This window comes from Heterocephalus glaber, unplaced genomic scaffold (genome assembly GCF_053883595.1).
Source record: "Heterocephalus glaber isolate CG9 unplaced genomic scaffold, H.glaber_assembly_v1.0 deba00001428, whole genome shotgun sequence".
Taxonomy (NCBI): domain Eukaryota; kingdom Metazoa; phylum Chordata; class Mammalia; order Rodentia; family Bathyergidae; genus Heterocephalus; species Heterocephalus glaber.
Genome location: NW_028258293.1, coordinates 10,447,489 through 10,464,249, shown reverse-complemented (window position 1 = coordinate 10,464,249; position 16,761 = coordinate 10,447,489). Strand labels below are relative to the sequence as shown.

At 38.7% G+C, this 16,761-nt stretch overlaps 1 protein-coding gene across 2 annotated transcripts in view; it reads left to right on the top strand.

Annotated features, from left to right (window-relative positions):
- Positions 1 to 16,422, top strand: part of Prmt3 (protein arginine methyltransferase 3) — a 126,260-nt gene extending 109,838 nt beyond the window's left edge. For both annotated transcript variants that reach the window (XM_087211547.1, XM_013074670.3), the window contains 3 exons: positions 1,130 to 1,180; positions 1,378 to 1,465; positions 15,601 to 16,422. In XM_087211547.1, the coding sequence (XP_087067673.1) occupies positions 1,130 to 1,180; positions 1,378 to 1,465; positions 15,601 to 15,710 (249 nt within the window). In that variant the 3' untranslated portion in view covers positions 15,711 to 16,422. The remainder of the gene's footprint in view (positions 1 to 1,129; positions 1,181 to 1,377; positions 1,466 to 15,600) is intronic.
- The last annotated feature ends 339 nt before the right edge of the window (positions 16,423 to 16,761 follow it).

The following is a 16,761-nucleotide window of genomic DNA, read 5'->3' as shown; positions in this document are numbered from 1 at the left end:
GAAAATAATTGAATGAGTCTATGGAGGGTTATCTATCTTAAGTATTAGAAAACCAATTGAAAAAAGTTTTAGAAATATATTCTGATTACGTGGTTTCATTTGATTATCTATAGCTCAGTACCACATTTGTTTATAATTTTATTTGGCAGGGGTATGAATAATATTTTATTTCTTTCTTGGTTAAATATAATGAACTTTAAGCTTAAATATTGAATTTTCTTTGGACTCAATCCATATTAACCATTCAAGATCAATAAAATTTTACATTATTACTATTGCTCCTATCACAGATATATTCTTAATATTTTATTTTTGTTTGTTTGTTTTCTTTTGGTACCAGGGATTGAACTCAGGTCCTTGTGCTTGCGTAGCAGGCAGCGAAACCACTGACCTAAATCCCCGGCCCTATTCTTAATGTTTTAAAGTTGAGACATACTCAATCAGAAGATATTAACAAACTGGCTTTGTCTAAAAGAATCTGTTTCCATTGTTTATTGCTGTGCATTAAGCCATCCCCAAAATATTGCTTGAGGCCACATTTGTATTTCCTTGTTTATCATCTGCAGCCTAGACCGAACCTGCCTCGAGTGCGCTTCTGCTGGTCTCTGGGGATGAGGGCAGTCCTACGGTAGCGGGCATGGCCTGAGGCCTGGCTGGGGCTGCATAGCCCATGGTGGCCTATGGCCCTGTCAGCCTCTCAGCCCCGAGTCTGGGGCTCTCGGGACTGCTGGACCTCTCTCTCCTGGTCTCACCTTTTGTACTCTAACCTGATCATTTCTCTAATAAAACGTGTAGCAATTATGTGATTTGCCTATTACCCTTATCATTTGTTGTTTCTGTGGGGAAAAGCCAAACTAGATTACTTCATTTTTACTTATAACATCTTTTTCTTCAGCTTTTTTTATTAGTACGTGCTTGCATTACATAATGATTACAATTCCTTGTGGGGAGTTGGTACATGTATTCATTTTTACTTGTAACATCTTTCTTGGGAAAAATAGTGATCTGCTATAAGTTTAAGAGGCATATGGTCTTTGAAATGATATATATTTGCCATGTTTTAAAAGATCAAATAATTATTATATCAGTTTAATAATCATTTGTATTCCCCTTTTTAAAAAAAATACAGGCAATTGCTGGCTACTTTGATATATATTTTGAGAAGAATTGCCACAAGAGGGTAAGTATCATGAGTTATTCATAAGAATTAATTATGCAGAGTACATTGTATTCTATTTTTGTGCCCCAAGGTGTTTGGTCCATAAGCATTTTGCTGTTGTAAGCAACTGGAGCTTGTATTTGATTTAGTAGATTAATGTACTGTGATATTAAAAATCCTGTACTTTCATCAGATACTTTTGAACTTTACCAATGCAGGTCGTGTTCTCTACGGGACCCCAGAGTACCAAAACACACTGGAAACAAACAGTATTTCTACTAGAAAAGCCATTTTCAGTAAAAGCAGGTGAGAAAAAAAGGGGGAAGATATTTTACTGATTCCTAAATAAACAAGCTATTCATTTTACAGCCATATTTTATGTTTCCTGTATTTGTAACAATGTAACAGATGCTAAAGTAAGATATTTTTGAGGTTGCCAGCTCCATAAATTTTAGTTGGTATATCATTTAATTGAAGACATTTAAATTTTTTTTAATCTCTGCTTCTTTTTTTTTTGTTTTTGGTGCCAGAGATCGAACTCAGGTCTTTGCACTTGGGTAGCAGGTGGCGAAACCACTGAGCTAAATCCCCGGCCCTTAATCTCTGCTTCTTGAAATAGAGATTACATAGCTCATAAAATAATTATGAAAAATTTTTTACATTATTACAGTACAGTATTACATTTATAGTATTATATTAATAATAATATATTAACTATTATCTAATAAGATGCAAATAAAACTAAAAGAAAGTGTTTTTATTTCCTGAGTGAAGAGGAATATCACAACAGAATTATAAATTAAAGAGAGTATCAGTCAGTATTTGCTGTATTCAAAATAGCTTTGTCTAGAATCCCCTCTACTACCCCGTGCACCTGTTCACGTATTACCCAGGGTGCAAGAGCTGATCAGATCTGACAGTCCTTTGGTTTAACTTCATTGGTTGTTCACTTGTATTCTTAATACCTTAGTTCTCACCTACATACGCAGCTCCAAACATCACAGTGACCGTGGAATTGTTTGCACCTTTATTACATAACAGCCTCCTGGAGGATAGACATGGGGAATGTACAAGTCTCCGTGAACAGATAGCACATATCACTACTGAATTGGGGAAAAACTAAGTAACTAGAACTATGAGACACTTTCTCATCCATCAGCTGTGGGAGGGAGACAAGTACATAAAGCTTACCAATGCAAAATGCTGCAATATTTTAGCCAGATGAAACTTTCATACTCTTTCACTCGTAGTTTTATTTGATATAACTTAAGAAAACAGTTGCATATCATCACAGTAAGTCTAAATGTATTCCTACAACCCAGAAAATTTTTTTCTAGGCCCGTACGTACTCTGAACAGTCTCTCTCACAACTTGTGTATAAAAATCTTTGTAGAAATTTGTAGAAGTGAAAGGTTGGATGGAAGCAACCTGAATGTCTGTCAGAAGATGGGTAAATATGGTGGCTAAGTAGAATAAAATCTCTAGGGCAGATAAGTTACACGTTGTATGTGCCTATCAAAAACAACATTGGGGCCAGGGATTTAGCTCAGTGGTTCCGCCACCTGCTTCGCAAGCACGAGGTCCCGTTTGAGGTCTGGTACCAAAAAAAACCACACAACACTGATGGTCTCCAGCACTACAAAATAAATAAGTAAACTTCAGAAGCAAACCGGACAAAAAAATTACACAGTGACTTCTACAGTGTATCATTTTATATGATGTTTTAAAATATAAAAACTGTACATACATGAATTTAGAAAAAGTTGAGCAACACTTAAAAATGATAACCACTAGATTCACATAGAGGTTGGCTCTGGGGAAAGCTGAAATATGATCTGGGCAGATGACGAAGGGTGTTCAGTCTCATCTCTGCTGAACTATTTCTTTTAAAGCTCAGGTGGTCATTCTCTTAATCTGTTTCATAAAATTCTGAGGTGGCTTTGATTTCACTGTCGATGCATAAATTGAATTAATAGTTGCAAAGAAGGGCCGGGGATTTGGCTCAGTGCTGCTGCCTGCCTCACAAGCGCAAGGTCCTGAGTTCGATCCCTGGTACCAAAAAAAAAAAAATAGATGCAAAGAAACACCCTTAGAAAAAAGCTGCCCCTTGTTGTCATTTTCTCACCCTGAGGTCGCAGTGGAAATAAAAGCCTAATGGGAAATAAAAGCCTAATGGTGTCATTTCCTCTGTCTCCAGAAGACTTGAGCATAGCAAAACTGAAATGAGGCAAACACAAATGAAGCCCTTCTAACCCATTTATGCCAAAGATTACAAGTTTTGGAATTTTTGCCTTGAAATTCATATATGTTACCTAGAAAAATTCAAGAAACAAGAATTTAAAGAGAAATTTATTATGTTCCATTGTTATGAACGTTTCAAAAATGGAACACTAGGCGTTGCAGGGATAAACCCTCATTTCTGTCTTTGCTTTTAGTCTGGTCTGCTTCCAACGTTTGCATTGACATTTGGAAATGGAAGTGCTCCTTCACTGTGATCTTTGCTGTCTACTGCTGGTAGCATAGAGTGCTAGTCCATTCATGGTTTAAACTTGGGGGAAATTTAAGGTAATGTTTAAGGTTGATGACCCTTAAAATTCTCTCGGACCTAATGTCAACACAGTATTGTTTGATGACTGGTCAAATTTTGAATTCGCAACTATTCTTTGCCTAATAATCCTTAGCATAATTGGTTCTTACTTTGCCCTTCAATTTTCTTGGATACTGTGAAGCAAGTGTGTGACTCTAATGTTGCCTTCTAGTACCACCTACCTTATTTAGCATAAGCTTCTTAAGTCAGCTGATAATCACATGACATTTTCAAAGTGCTGGAAGAGACTGCCAGCCTGGGTTCTCCATCAAGGAGAATTATATAGACTTTTTCAGAAGAAAAAGACTGAACAGATGGGTAGTACAAGGTATATGTAAATAGGTTCCTCAGGTGGAAATTTCCCGAAGCAGAAACTGGGATCTAAGTAAAGCAATGTAAAATGACAAAACTGGTAGTTGTGTGAGTACACAGAGGAGGCTTTATATTCTCATTATTTAGTTTCTTAAAGGATAATTCACTGAAGCAAAAATGCTGTATTGTGGATTTCAAAGCATGGAGAAGTAAAAAACAAAATTTTATGGGTTTCAAAATAAGGAGCAGCAAAATGTTTTGGCAATGATAAAACAAAATTAACAAGAAAACGTGTTTTCTTGTGCTATACATGAAGTGATCTGATGTTTGAAGGCAAACTTCAATAAATTACACTGTCCATCCTAAAATAAGAGCTAACAAATTTTAGACCAAACTACCAAATTCAGCTAGTAAGCTATAAGTAGGGCTAAAGTGGAATTCTAGATATTAATCAGCTCAGAAGACAGGAAAAAAGGCACAAACAGATGGATACGAGTGGAAAGATAATGCACTTAGTTGCTATTTACATTCAGTGTGAATGGTCTAAACATGCCAATGGAAAGGCAGAGATAGACCAAATAAAAGCAAGAACTAACTGAATACTGTTTATGGGAAATACACTTTATACAGTCACTGTATTTCCAGTTCCAGGAAAGATGAGTTAAGCACATTCCATATTCCATCCTATCTCTTCCACAGAATGCAGCTGTAAAAACCAGAATGCACAGAGCCTCTAATTGAGATTCCTGAAAAAGTACATAATAGCAGATGATCTGGAGGAAAACATAAGAATGCAGAGTACCTGTAAACTGGTTGTCGGTTTGTGCTTTGTTTTCCTCTGGCAGCGCCCCCCCCGCCCCCCCCCCCCCGGCCTGGATCTCATACAGCCTGAAATCCAGAAAGGTGCATCACTGCAGACCGGAAGCTGTAGGATAAGCCCTTCATTCTAGGTTGAGGAATGGTCCAGGGTCCCAGATGCAGAGAGAGTAGGGGAAACCTAGTTATCTATTATCTTTCTCCTTTTCTCATGCCCAGGTTCCCAACCAGTTGTGCAGTGGAGGCAGCAGTACCTGGTAGCAGTGAGGCCTTCACCCTGGAAGGACAGTAGCTAAACGAGTGGTGTGGCTGGGTTCCAGGTGGCCAGCCTCTTACCTTCCACAGACTAAATCTCCACACATATTGTTTCACTGGCTGGCAAATTCTCCCTGTAACTGAAAGAATCCATAGCACCTCAGTTCCATACAGTCTCTTCTCAAAGGAAGAAAAGTAATTTTGTGAGGCCATCCTCCTGCCGTAGCCTCCGAGTGCTGGGATTACAGGCATGCCACTACACTCAACTCTCAGACTAAGAAGGAATTTGCTTAAATAAATCATCAACAGTGCATTTGGCTAGAGTAAAATGGAACTATAACGAGTTTAGTTTGAGGGGGAGGGCTCATGTTTATTTAAAACCTACTTCTAAAAATAGTTCCAAATAAAGTGCTCACAACACTTGAGTCATTTCCAATGTGTGGGACTGAAGTACCTGCCTCCCAGAATCCATTGGTTTAAAAGAGAGAACACTTTCTTCAATTTAGGGCATTTCTTTTCCTTTAAAAATAATGTTCAATTTTATTTTACAAGCATATATAGTAGTTTTTAACCTTAAAAGTCCAATCTATTTCATGTGGTTTGGCTTTGAAAATATGATTAAGATCAGGTTATTTACTTCTCTTTATATAGTAAGCTTTTGTATATTAGAGCATTAAGGTTCTTTCTTTTCATTTTTAAACTCTAAGGCTTAGTAGTGATAAAAATGATTTGTTATATTTTTCCTTTCCCCTTCTGGGGAAATGAAATTTCAGTGCTCTGGAAGAAATTAATTTTAAAAACACATTCTAACAGAATGGAAATGAAATCAATTTTGTTCATGATTGAACTGCATCTACTCTGAGGTATACTGATCTCTGTGTACCGGTGATAAAAAACAAGATACTACAGCTCAGTTCCATAGAGTATCCTTTGCAGCTCTCATCACAATGCACACACTTAACAACATCCGTCATTTTCTGTCTGTTTGACACTGATTAATTACTCTGATCTTTTCTGCTGTTACACCATTGCCTTGGCACTTCAGGTAGCCCTCAACAGTCGAAACAGTTCAGCAGTGTGAATTATGTATTTATTGCTGTGACCTCTCCTGCCATTTAATTAACTTAATTAAGTGTGTGTACCTAATCTTTGAAATTAATATTGTAAAAAAGCCTTTATTTATATTGCATTTTAGGCATGAAAATAACAGTATCATCTTTTTATAAGGCAATTCATACAATTTTAATTTTTTTAACATAAGTCCATTTTGTTTCATACTGATGCTTAAATTTTTTTTCTTCTTTAAAAATTTTACAGAAATACTCATTACTAGGGTTGGGTGTGTAGCTCAGTGATAGAGCTAGCATGTGCAAGATCCTGCTTTCAATCCCCAGGTCTGCAAAAAAACGAAGTAGAAAAGAAATATCCATTACTAATTCATGTTGACTTGGGCTTTATTTCTAAAAAGGAATACATAGAACTCTTATAGGTATATCCTTTGGACTTGAAATGACTTTGATAACCTGCTTTGGAAGCACCATGGAATATTTCCATTTTCACCCTTTTTCTAAGGATTGAATAGAGCATAAACCCACTTAGTTGGGGTTTTTTTAACACTCTAAATGCAACCTCATGAAAGAAAAGTAGTCGTTAGAGCAAATGCATTAAAAGAAACATTTGCAGCAATACCCCATACACATTAGCAAGGAAATCACTTAGGTGCACCAAACATGTTAGATTGGTTCAACATTTGAAATACCATCAATCACCCTTAGTAATCACTGAAATCCAAATCAGAGTAAGTACACCTGGTTTTTGTTTAGATAACAAAGATGTTTCATTTTCTTTAACTCTTTTTGTTTGGTTGGTTGGTTTCTAATAACAAAATGTTGAAGATGGCAGGAATGTAAAAAGTAGAATATATTTTATGCTTTTTATGAAGAAATTCCACTTCTAATAATACATCTCAAGGAACTGATTCAAACTTCAGGTTTAAAAAGTCTTCATTACTCTGAAAAGTGAAAGTAACACTATTTTATAAAACTATCTTGCTCTATAAAATTTTCATTTTTTAAAAATTAGGTTTATTGATACATTTTAGATATACATAACAATCACATTCATCATTGGGAATTTGCACCTGTACATCATACATCTTGACTCTTCTTTTTTTCCCCATTCCCATCCCCTCCCGTCCCCTCCCTTCAACCTCTCTTCCCCTCCTTACTTACAAAAACTTTGTTTTTTCCTTTTTCCCTTCCTTCCTTCCTCTTCCCCCCTCTATAGTTCACGTTCCCATTTGAACATTTTCTTATTTCACAATCTCTACTTTCATTTTATAAGTTAAATGTATCACACCTTTTTTTGGTATCTAAATTTGGTTTCATACTAAAAGGATTGTATTAATATACTAGATTTACACAATTTTATGGAATCTTTTCCTCAGTCATTTAAAATACCCCATTTTATGGTTTGCTAAATCTCCATAATGAGTTCTCTGCTATGTTTCTTTTATTTAGTTTAATGGGGGGCAGGGGGGAGAGTGGTTAATGGTACTGGGTACTGAGGATTGAACTCAGAAACTTCACACTGAGCTACTTTCCTAGTCCTTTTTTTTTTTAATTCTTTGAATGGTCTCACTAATTCATGAAGTTGCCCAGGCCGGGCTTGAACTTGCAAACCTCCTGCCTTAGCCTCTCAGAGTGCTGGGATTTTAAGTGTCATCATGCCCAGATTAAAGACATCACATTTTAAAAGTAACTATATTGTGCTATAATTTATACCTAATAAAAATTTATACATTTTAATTTTATAGTTTAACAAGTTTTAATAAATGTGTGTATCTCCACAAGTCCATCATTCCAAAAAGTTTCCTCCTCACCTCTTCTGTATGGTCGATCCCTAGCTCAAGACACCCACTGATGGGCTCTCTGCCCTTATATGTTAGCATCGTATATACTGATTTGTTTCTGTAAATCTGTATAATATATACTGATTTATTTTTTCAATCAGTCAAATTACTCAGAATGTGCTTAGCTTTTTTTGCTAGTAGCCTTTTTTTTTTGAGATTCGTCAGTGTATCATTAGTTTGCTCCTTTTTATTAGTGAGTAGCATTCCTTCATGTGGACGTACCAGATCTTACACAGGATTGACCTACTGCTACTCTTGAAATTGTTTTCAGTTAGGGCCATTATGAATAAGATTGCTGGAAACGTTCAGTCTTTGTGCAGAACTGGTTTGCATTTCTCTTGGATAGGTGCGTAGAAATGGAAAGATTTGATCTTATGGAATATATTTAATGAGAGCCTGCAGATGTTTTCAAAGTGTTGCTGTTAATATTCCTACTACAATTGTGCATTTATTTGCTCTACAACCTGAAGGTTATTTTAGTTTAAGCTGTTCTTTTGGATATGTACCTATATCTGTACCTTCAGTTTGCATTTTCCTAATAACTAATGATGTTCACCATCTCTCCATGTGTTTTTTGGCCATTTGTATATCTTTTCTGAGATTTCTGTAAAAAGAATTTGCTCAATTTTAAGTGGACTATTTGCTATCTTACTGATTTGTAAGAATTTATATATATATGGCTGAAAGTTTATATATATGTGTGTGTGTGTTTTTATCCCAATTCCTGGCAGATCTTTTCATTTTCTTAACACTTTCTAAAGAACAGACATTTATACAGTTTTGATGAAACAAAATAGTTTAAAGGTTTTGCTTTGATGTACTCATTTTAAAACATTTGCCTGCTCCAGCATCACAAAGATTTTATGTTTCTTAGTTTTGCTTTCTACATTTAGGTCTGGAATTTATTTCATGTTACTTTTAAGAATTAATGACTCATCTTTTCCCAAATGTATATTCATTTATTCCATCGTCATTTCTTGAAAAAAAAACCTATCTTTTTCCATTTAATTACCTTGGCTCCTTTCAAAAATTAATGAACCGTAGTAGTATGTGTATAGGGTTATTTCTGAACTCTTGTTCCTTTGATTTGTAAATTTGTCCTCATACCAGTAAGACACTATCTTTATAAAATGATGTGAGCCTACTGTCTTAGTTACTTTTCTTGTTGCTGAGACAAAATACCCAATTCCCAAAGTTAAAGGAGGAAAGGTTTATTTGGCTTACAGTTTGTAGGGGTTTCAGTCCATAGTTGGCTGGCTCCAAGGTAGGGTGGCTTGGCAGAGAGGCATTGCAGAGGAAAAACAGTTCATGGCAGGCAGAAGGAAGCAAGCAGCAAGCGATGACAACAGCAGCCCTCTTTCTGTCTCTTACATATTATCCAGGCTGCCTGCACCATGAATCAGTCCCGTATCACATCCTTGATCCTAGAATCACATATTCTAGATCAGCCACCTCCAAAAAGTCTCACCAATGATTGCTTGAAGCTTTGGGGAACATCTAGATACAAGCCATAATACCTACTTTTTTTTTGGTGCCGGGGATCAAACTCAGGACCTTGGGATTTCTCGGCAGGCAGCGGAACCACTGAGCTAAATCCCTAGCCCCTACCTAATTATATTTAAAACTTACCTTGGCTGTTGTAGTTCCTTCACATTTACTCTGAATTTAAAGTCAATTTGTTGATGTAACCTCAAAAAATGCCTGCTAAGATTTTTATTGGGATTGTGTTGAACCTGTAGATTAGTTTGGGGAGAATTGACATTTTTACAATATTGAGTCATTTTATAATGCGTTTTCCAATTAATTTTTAACATCTTTAGAATTTCATGGTTTCATGAGAATAATTCTTGCACATAACATTTATGTCAAGAATTGGATGCTGTGTTAAAACAGTTGTATATGCTGTTGTGATTTTTGAAGTTTGTAATTCTTATTGCTTGTATATAGAAATATAATTACATTTTGTTTGGACTTTGCTAAACCTTACAGTTCTATTAGTTTTGCGTATTCCTTTTGAATTTTCTGTACATAAGACGGTAAGATGGTGCCATGAGGATTGAATTTTTCCAGTAAGTACCCCCCACATGCTCCCATGTCTTAATTTCTTGACCAGCACATTTAGCAGAACACCGATTTGAAGTGATCAGAGAGACCGTCCTTGCCCCAGTGCCAGCCACAGGAGGCAGCCTTGAGCCCATAACATGAAGCCCAGTGATGTTTCTGGGCTTTTTCACAGACTTCCTGTGCCACACTGAGGAAGGTACCTTCTATCGCTGACTGGCTGAGAGTCACCGCCACCAGTGACTTTTATCATATGCTTTTTCTACATATCCAGGACACTCACGATGTCCCTTTTGCTCAGTAGACTTTTGCATCTGTGTTCATGGGGGTGTTCGCCTGTAGTTTGCTTCTAAGGAATTTATTTTGTTTTGATGTCAATATAATGCTGCACTCAGAAGATGAGTTCGGGAGTATACCTCCTCTGTTTTTATGATTTATATAGAATTGGTATTTTTCCTTAAAAGTTAAAAGTTAGCGAGCCGGGGATTTAGCTCAGTGGTGCTGCCGCAGCCTGCCTCACAAACACAAGGTCCTGGGTTCGATCCCCGGTACCAAAAAAAAAAAAAATTTCTCACAGTAATGAGCTATTGGAGAAGGATTTTTCTGTTTTTGCTTCTCTGAAAAAGCCTTTATTTTACATTCATTTCGGAAACATACTTGCTAGATATTGAATTCCTAGTTGATAGGTTTTCTTTCATCACTTCAAAGTATTTATTTTGCTTAAAGTTGGTTGCACTTTTAGATCTGTGAGTGTACAGTTTTATGAAATTTGGCATATTTTTGCGTGGTGTATTTTTTCCTTGTGCTCCTCTGAGTTTCCCAGTTAGACACAGGTTAAACTGTAGGAAATGGTCCAGTGGTGGCTGCATCTGTGTCTCTGTTAATTCGTGGGAAGAAGGGGGGTCTCGCGCCCCTGTGCTCCACCTTGGACGGTTTCTAATCACTGTTTCTTCAAACCCGCTGATTCCCCTTCATCTACAGTGTCTAACCTATTGAGTCTTTCCAGTCAGTTTTGTTTCAGATGCTCTTCAGCTCTAGAAGTTGTTTGATTTTCCTCTTTCTTATCTATTTCTCTGGTTATGAACATGTTTTCTCTCAACCTGTTTATATTAGCTGAGTTCTCCTGCTTACAGATCTCAGATTTCTGCTTTTTAACACATGTAGTAATTCTTAGTTGGCTATCAGACATTATAAATTGTGTTTTGTTGAATGCTGGGCATTTTATTTTACTTTTAAAATTCTGGGAAGAAAAATAAAACTTTTGGAATTTCTTTTGGCAGGATGGTAAGTGTCTTGGAGATCACTTTAATCTTTACAAAGATTATTTTAAAACTTTGTTAGGGAAGCTAGAGTAGCCTTTACTTTGTGTGTGTGTGTGTGTGTGTGTGTGTGTGTGTGTGTGTGTGTGTGTACCAGGGATTGAACTCAGGACCTTGCACTTGCAAGGCAGGTGCAGCACCACTGAGCTAAATCCCCAGCTAGAGTAACCTTTACTCTTAAGCCGGGGATTTAGCTCAGTGGTTCTGCTGCCTGCCTCACAAACACAAGGTTCTGAGTTCGATCCCCAGGACCAAAAAAAAGTTTACTTTTAATGCTAAAATAAAAGCTTATCTGTTGTGAACTCAAACAACCAACAGTTGTTCACCAATCTCCTGCTCAGGCTACATGGAATTCATACATCTCCCAAACACTTGTGAGCTGTGGGATTACATGGCTAATTAATTCTTAAAAGTTAGTTTTTACTCAGAACCATAATTTCCCCTTGCACTGCACAGACTACTATTTAGCCAACATTCAAAGGGGGCAGTGTAGATTTATAGACTCTCATTGAAAATGTTATCTGCAATTAATTTCTTCCCCCCTCCCTAACATTTTATCCCTATTTTTATTTCTGTTTCTTGTCATATTGCTCTGGATGATGCATCCAAAACTAAAGTAGTATAGTGACAGTGGTCTGGTTGCTATGTTTTACTTGAAATGCTACTATTTTTGCTTTTTATCATGTTTGCTTTCAGAATTTGATATTCTCTAAGGAAGTTACTCTATTCTTGTTAATAAGAGACCTTTTATGAATTAATGCTAACATTTACTAAAGGATTTGTGGTCATTACATGGTAATTTGAGTATCTGTAGGCCCTACAGTCCAGTGTTTTACATCCTAGAGAAGCTCTCGTGGTATCAAGGCCAAGAGATAGTCATGGGTCACTCAGCATGCTTCTAGGAAGCATGCCGTTGGGCAGTTTTGCCATTGGCCAAACATCGTAGAGTGCCCTTCACAAACTTCCTGCACCCCTAGCCTGGATGATACCGTATATGCCATCATGTGTGCATCCATCACTGACCAAAACCTTGCTACATGGATCACTTATATTAAAAGAAACCAGAAACTGAAGAGGAGAATGGATAAATATCAGTCTCTTGTTACACAGTTTAATACTACACTGAAACAAACATCAGTGAACGGTAGCTACTTGCCTCAGGTTTATCTCACAAACATTGAAATAACAAGTATGCCACAGAAGATAAAAAATTAGTATTTTTTAATAGCAAAACACTTATTGGTACATTTGAGGCATATATAATGATAACGCTCATCATAGGAAATTTGCACCTGTACTCGGTGCTCTCACCTCTTTTCCCGTTCCCCTCGAGACTCTCAACCCCCCGCCTATGTACAGAAGCTTTGCTTCCATTTTTCTTCTTTTTTCACTTTTCTCTTCCTTCCTTTCTCCCTCCTCCCTTGTTCCCCTTCCCATTTGAACACTTTCTTCCCATTTCCCAATATCGATTATACATTTTAGTTACTTCCGCGTATTTTTTAACTTTTAAAGCATATAAAAACTAAGCAGTATATTGTTAAACTAAGTATGATGTACATTTTAGGGATAAATCTACATGGAATGAAACTATTCTGAATAGGCAGTGGAACAACAGTCTGAACTGTGGCTACCCTTGGCGGTTGGCGGAGAGAGGGATGTGTCAGTGCTATGAGAAGGTCGTGGGCGCCGTGTGGGTCTATGGAGGTTGCTTTCTTGTTTTTAAATCTCACTTATACATCATCTGCCATATACATACGAACTGCTGTATAAATTAAGTCATTTACACTAAAATACCCTGCTTATAAGTAAGACACTAACAAGCCACTAAATTGTAAAAACAAACAGCTGGTGATTTCGCTGCTGATAATTCAGTAACTAACGGTAACTTAACCCTAATATCCAAGTTGCTATTCTCTGTCACATTCTTATAAAAACAGTAGCAAATTAAGTACCACTCCCGCCTAGTTTTGGTATTGATTAGATGGTAAGTTCAGGGTGAGTTTGTTGGTATAAATACAGGTTTTAAATGTTAGTTAAAGCCGGGTGTGGTGGTGCACACCTGTAATCCCAGCTTGGGAGGCTGAGGCAGGAGGATCACCATGAGTTTGAGGCCAGCCTGGGCTACATAGTGAGTTTGGGTCAGCCTGCACTACCTTGCGAGACCGTGTCTCAAAAACAAAAGTTGGTTTAAAAACAAAAGCAAGAAGATACTACCCGCTTATTCGAAGTTGAAAATTTTATTAGATTTGTTGATGATACTGACTTTTTATGTCTTCCCCCAGGTTAGTGCCTTAACATTTTAAGAAAGTATGTATAATTTACTGAAGATGTTATAGAATAAGTATGAAACAATATGTATGTGAACTAATGTCTAAATATCTGTACCAAAAGTCACAGGGTAGAAGAATTTGGGACGCTTCATACGCAATACAGGGCGTTTAAAGCTGTGGTCGTCGTGTGTCAGAGGGGGACTGGAAACCAGCTGCAGAGCGCAGCCTTCGGCATCCAGCACCACTGCCTGGCCGCGGCCCTGGGGCAAACTACCTGCCCTCCAAGCGCAGGCATAAGGGAAGGGAAAGACATGCACCTGCCGATGGTATTTCATAGTCATTATGTGAGATGAATCCTGCAGAGGCCCGAGGATGGGACCTAACACAAAAAAGTGCTGAATAAATATGAGTGTAAAGTATTATTACGTAGCAATTAACCTGAGCTCTGTAAAGTTGTATATTTTGCTGAATGGAATATGCTTTGGGTTTCTTCTGTTACTTTTAATTCCTTAATCTTACATTAAATTATGTCTTACCTCTTTGGCAAAGATGCATAGAATACATCAGAAACAGCATCATTGTATTCTGAAAACCGTTGGGTGCTTTTTTTGTGTTTTACTTTTTATTATTTCACTACTGTACTGGAATAAGAACAGATTCATTGTCCCTGAAGGAATGGGGATTTGCAGTTTTTAAATGAGATACCGAGTTGACTCAGGACCTGAATAGTTTTCAGAGACCTTCGTCATTTCACCTGAGTCTCTGTCCGTCCCCATTGTGAAGCCAGTCCTGAATCTGTCAGTACGGCCTTACGTTATTAAAGGAAGGAGTGGTGACCAAGCACAACTGCATAGTCTGTTTTATTTTTAACTAGCACTTTGCAGATAAATGAAACAATTAAATGAGAAGTATTTACAATTGGAGAAACACATGAATTCCATTTTGGAATAAAACAGAGCAGAATAAATTTTTAGGAAATCAGCCTTCACATTTCAGCAGATACATTTTTGTCCTCATCACTTTACCTTTGTAAGTTGTTTCCTGTGTCCTGTGTCCGTATATTAAAGGCCAGCCACCTTGTTATGTGCCACAATAAAACAATTTTTTTAAAGTTCTCCCAGCTGAAAATTTCAGTTCCTTAAAATGCCGTTCCCTAGATGCTCTCTGTACTGCTTTCTCTCCCTCAAACGCCACTGTGGACACTGCTTCAACCTCCCGACGTGACGGGAGCTCCCTTGGTTGGCTCAGTGCTGCTCATGAAGCTGTGGCTCTTGCTGCCCTCCAGCCTTCCCTGTGCCCCTCCCCACCCGCGCACCTTAGCCGCAGTGTTAGGTCCTCGTTGCTGCAGCTCCCTGTCTCCACCTGTGACCATGGGCCCAAAGTGGGGTCTTGTTTGCTGTGTGCCCGGGACCCCCATCGCACTCACATTCAGACATGTTAACAAAACTGCTCTTCTCACTGTTACCTCGCTCGGTCTCTGAAGGATGTGGTAACTGTGGTCCGCGGTTCTTAATTTGCTCAGAAACGAAGGAAACGGAAAACTGCTCTGACACTGAAGTCTGAGCTGGGTGTGGTGGCTCATCCTGCAATTCCAGCACGCTGGGAGGCTGAGGAAGAGCGGTCACAAGTCAGAGCCCCAGGCAGAGGCCTCAGCTCTGACTTTTGACCTTCTGCCTCAGCAGCTGGAGATTTAGCAGGACCCTGTCTCAACATGGAAACTTAAGAGCTGGGAATGCAGCTCGCTGGGTCCAGAGGCCTTGGCTTCAATCTCCACTGGCCACACCAAAAGAACTGGAGTCTAGGCTGGCTGTGCTGCCGCGTGCCTGTAACTTCAGCTGCTGGTATCATTCGCTTCTTTGCTAGACCACATTCCTTGAATTCGAAAAACATGTTTTGTCTTTCCTTTACAGGTGACTCTTTAAAGGGGAAAGTCACAGTTCACAAGAATAAGAAAGATCCTCGTTCTCTCATCGTGACCCTCACCGTGAACAGTTCCACACAGACTTACGGTCTCCAGTGAGAAAGCTGTGCCAGCACAGCTGCTTGCAGCACTAGTGGGGTGGGAGGGGAGCAGGTTTTCCTGGAGCCCCTGGGCGGAGGGCCCTGTGCTGAGTGTCCTCAGTAAGGAGCACAGGAGGCGACGGCTGCCCTGCAGGTGCAGACAGCCTAACTGATCCTCGCAGTCCGCAGTAGCGTTTCCAGGTGGCTGTGCAGCTGGGGTTCACCAGCCGCAGCCCTCTGCTGAGTTTAGCTGTCTCGAAAATCGTGTACTTGGCCTACACTCGGAGCAGTGATAGTCTTCTTGTCCTTAGTAAGTTTCTTAACTGTAAGTATTAAACAGTAATAATTGATTAGTTTTTAAATGTTTTTGTTAAACTAGTAACAGGAAGTAGGTTTTACTGCGAATTTCCTCTCAGGAGGGATAGTTTGTAGTTGTATTGCTGGAATACCAAGATGTTACAGCTTAGAGTGACAGATAAGGGACTGAAAGCAGGCATCAGCCTTCTCCTGTCCTTTACACCTGCAGTTCCCATTTTGTAGATCCCTCTCTGAATACTCTTTAGCCACAGACCTCTAGTACTGCCCAGGAACCTAATTTTAATGTATTTATCCTGTGTTTCATACAGATTTTTAAAGAATGGGATAAATGTATACTTATTTACTAATATATTACTTTTTTCAAACTAGATTATGTGCAAAAGTTAAACATCCAATATACTTGCATCACTCTACAGATTGTGTCGTTTGCAATCATTGATTCGGTTTGGATCAGAATGAAAAATAGTTCCACATAATTAAGGCCTTTTGTGAGATGAGATGGGATGTGTGTGAGACCGTCTGACAGGAGCGGCGGGCATGCGCAGCAGCAGCCACTGGTTCCTCGTCGGGACAGCGCAGACCGGGCGGCTTAGCGTGGTGCTGAGCAGCTCGGGGCGCAGTGCGGGGCTGCAACCCTGAGCCTCACTACTGTGGCGTGACCCTTCCGTGAATGTGCTGGTCCGTGTTGCTCCATCCCACCTGCTTAGGTCAGTGCCCGCACACCGCAGTGCTCAGTAAGTGTCAGGGGACGA